Source organism: Ursus maritimus, unplaced genomic scaffold (assembly GCF_017311325.1).
Source record: "Ursus maritimus isolate PB19 unplaced genomic scaffold, ASM1731132v1 scaffold_19, whole genome shotgun sequence".
NCBI classification, from domain to species: Eukaryota; Metazoa; Chordata; class Mammalia; order Carnivora; family Ursidae; genus Ursus; species Ursus maritimus.
Window position 1 is genome coordinate 1,086,859 of NW_024424341.1, and position 1,166 is coordinate 1,088,024.

Consider the following 1,166-nt stretch of genomic DNA (forward strand, 5'->3'; position numbering starts at 1 on the left):
AACTGTGGCCCTGAGCCCCTCCGTGCCCTGCAGGGCAGACAGGTGCGCCGCAGCTTGGTGGACCAGCTGTATACCAGGGAAGCCGAGGCTGCACCCCCAGGCTCCTTGGGGGCCCGAGACGCACCAAGTACAGCATCCAGGTAGGTATGGGCTGCGGGGCTTAGGGGGCAGCTGGGACCCACCCCACCTGGCTGGAGCCGGCATGCTCGGGGTACGCAGACCTCCTGGCCCCTTGTCCACCGGGGAGCATGAGGCCCCTCCAGCCCCAGAGCCTGGGCAGAGCAGAGAGCAGGCTGCCGCACTTCCCATAGCGGGCTGGGGGCCGAGGAGCCACTGAGCACTGCGACGGAGGACACCAGCAGCCCGCTGAGCACGGGCTACCACACCCGCAGCAGCAGCGTCGACGACGTGGCCACCGAGCCTGGGGCTTCCCTGCACAGCTCCTGGGAGCTTCCCGCCAGCGCCACGACCCGCATGCGCACGGCCAGCGAGCTGCTGCTCGACAGGTCGGGGGGGGCGGGCAGTGGGCGTGGGGGGGTGGGCGGCGCCCCCTTGGAGCCAGGCCCGGTGCTGAGGGGTCCGGCGTGGCTCCCTACAGGCAGCAGCGCCTTGAGGAGCTGGAGGAGGCCGCGCAGTTCGAAGCCGGGCAGGGCCGGGTGCTGCGGCTGCTGCAGGCCGCGTACCAGTGCGTGGCGGCCCACTCGGAGCTGCTCTGCTACTTCATCATCATCCTCAACCACATGGTCACTGCCTCGGCCACCTCGCTGGTGCTGCCCGTGCTCGTCTTCCTGTGGGCCATGCTGTCCATCCCGAGGCCCAGCAAGCGCTTCTGGATGACGGCCATCGTCTTCACTGAGGTGGGCCGCGGCCGGAGTGGGAGGGGCCGGCCCCCAGCCCACACCAGGTGCTAAGCCCCCTCCCCCACAGGTGTCCGTGGTCACCAAGTACCTGTTCCAGTTCGGCTTCTTCCCCTGGAACGCGCACGCCGTGCTGCGGCGCTACGAGAACAAGCCCTACTTCCCGCCGCGGGTCCTGGGCTTGGAGAAGACAGACAGTTACATCAAGTATGACCTGGTGCAGCTCATGGCCCTTTTCTTCCACCGATCCCAGCTGCTGGTGAGTCCCTGTGCCCGGCCGGCGGGCCGGCACCTCCCAACACACACCCC

General features: G+C 69.1%; 1 protein-coding gene across 1 annotated transcript in view; it reads left to right on the forward strand.

Annotated features, from left to right (window-relative positions):
- PIEZO1 (piezo type mechanosensitive ion channel component 1) overlaps positions 1–1,166 on the forward strand; it is a 45,896-nt gene that overhangs the window by 38,331 nt on the left and 6,399 nt on the right. Inside the window, exons 32-35 of the mRNA XM_040633078.1 lie at positions 34–140; positions 312–506; positions 599–857; positions 928–1,116. Coding sequence (XP_040489012.1) covers positions 34–140; positions 312–506; positions 599–857; positions 928–1,116 — 750 coding nt within the window. The remainder of the gene's footprint in view (positions 1–33; positions 141–311; positions 507–598; positions 858–927; positions 1,117–1,166) is intronic.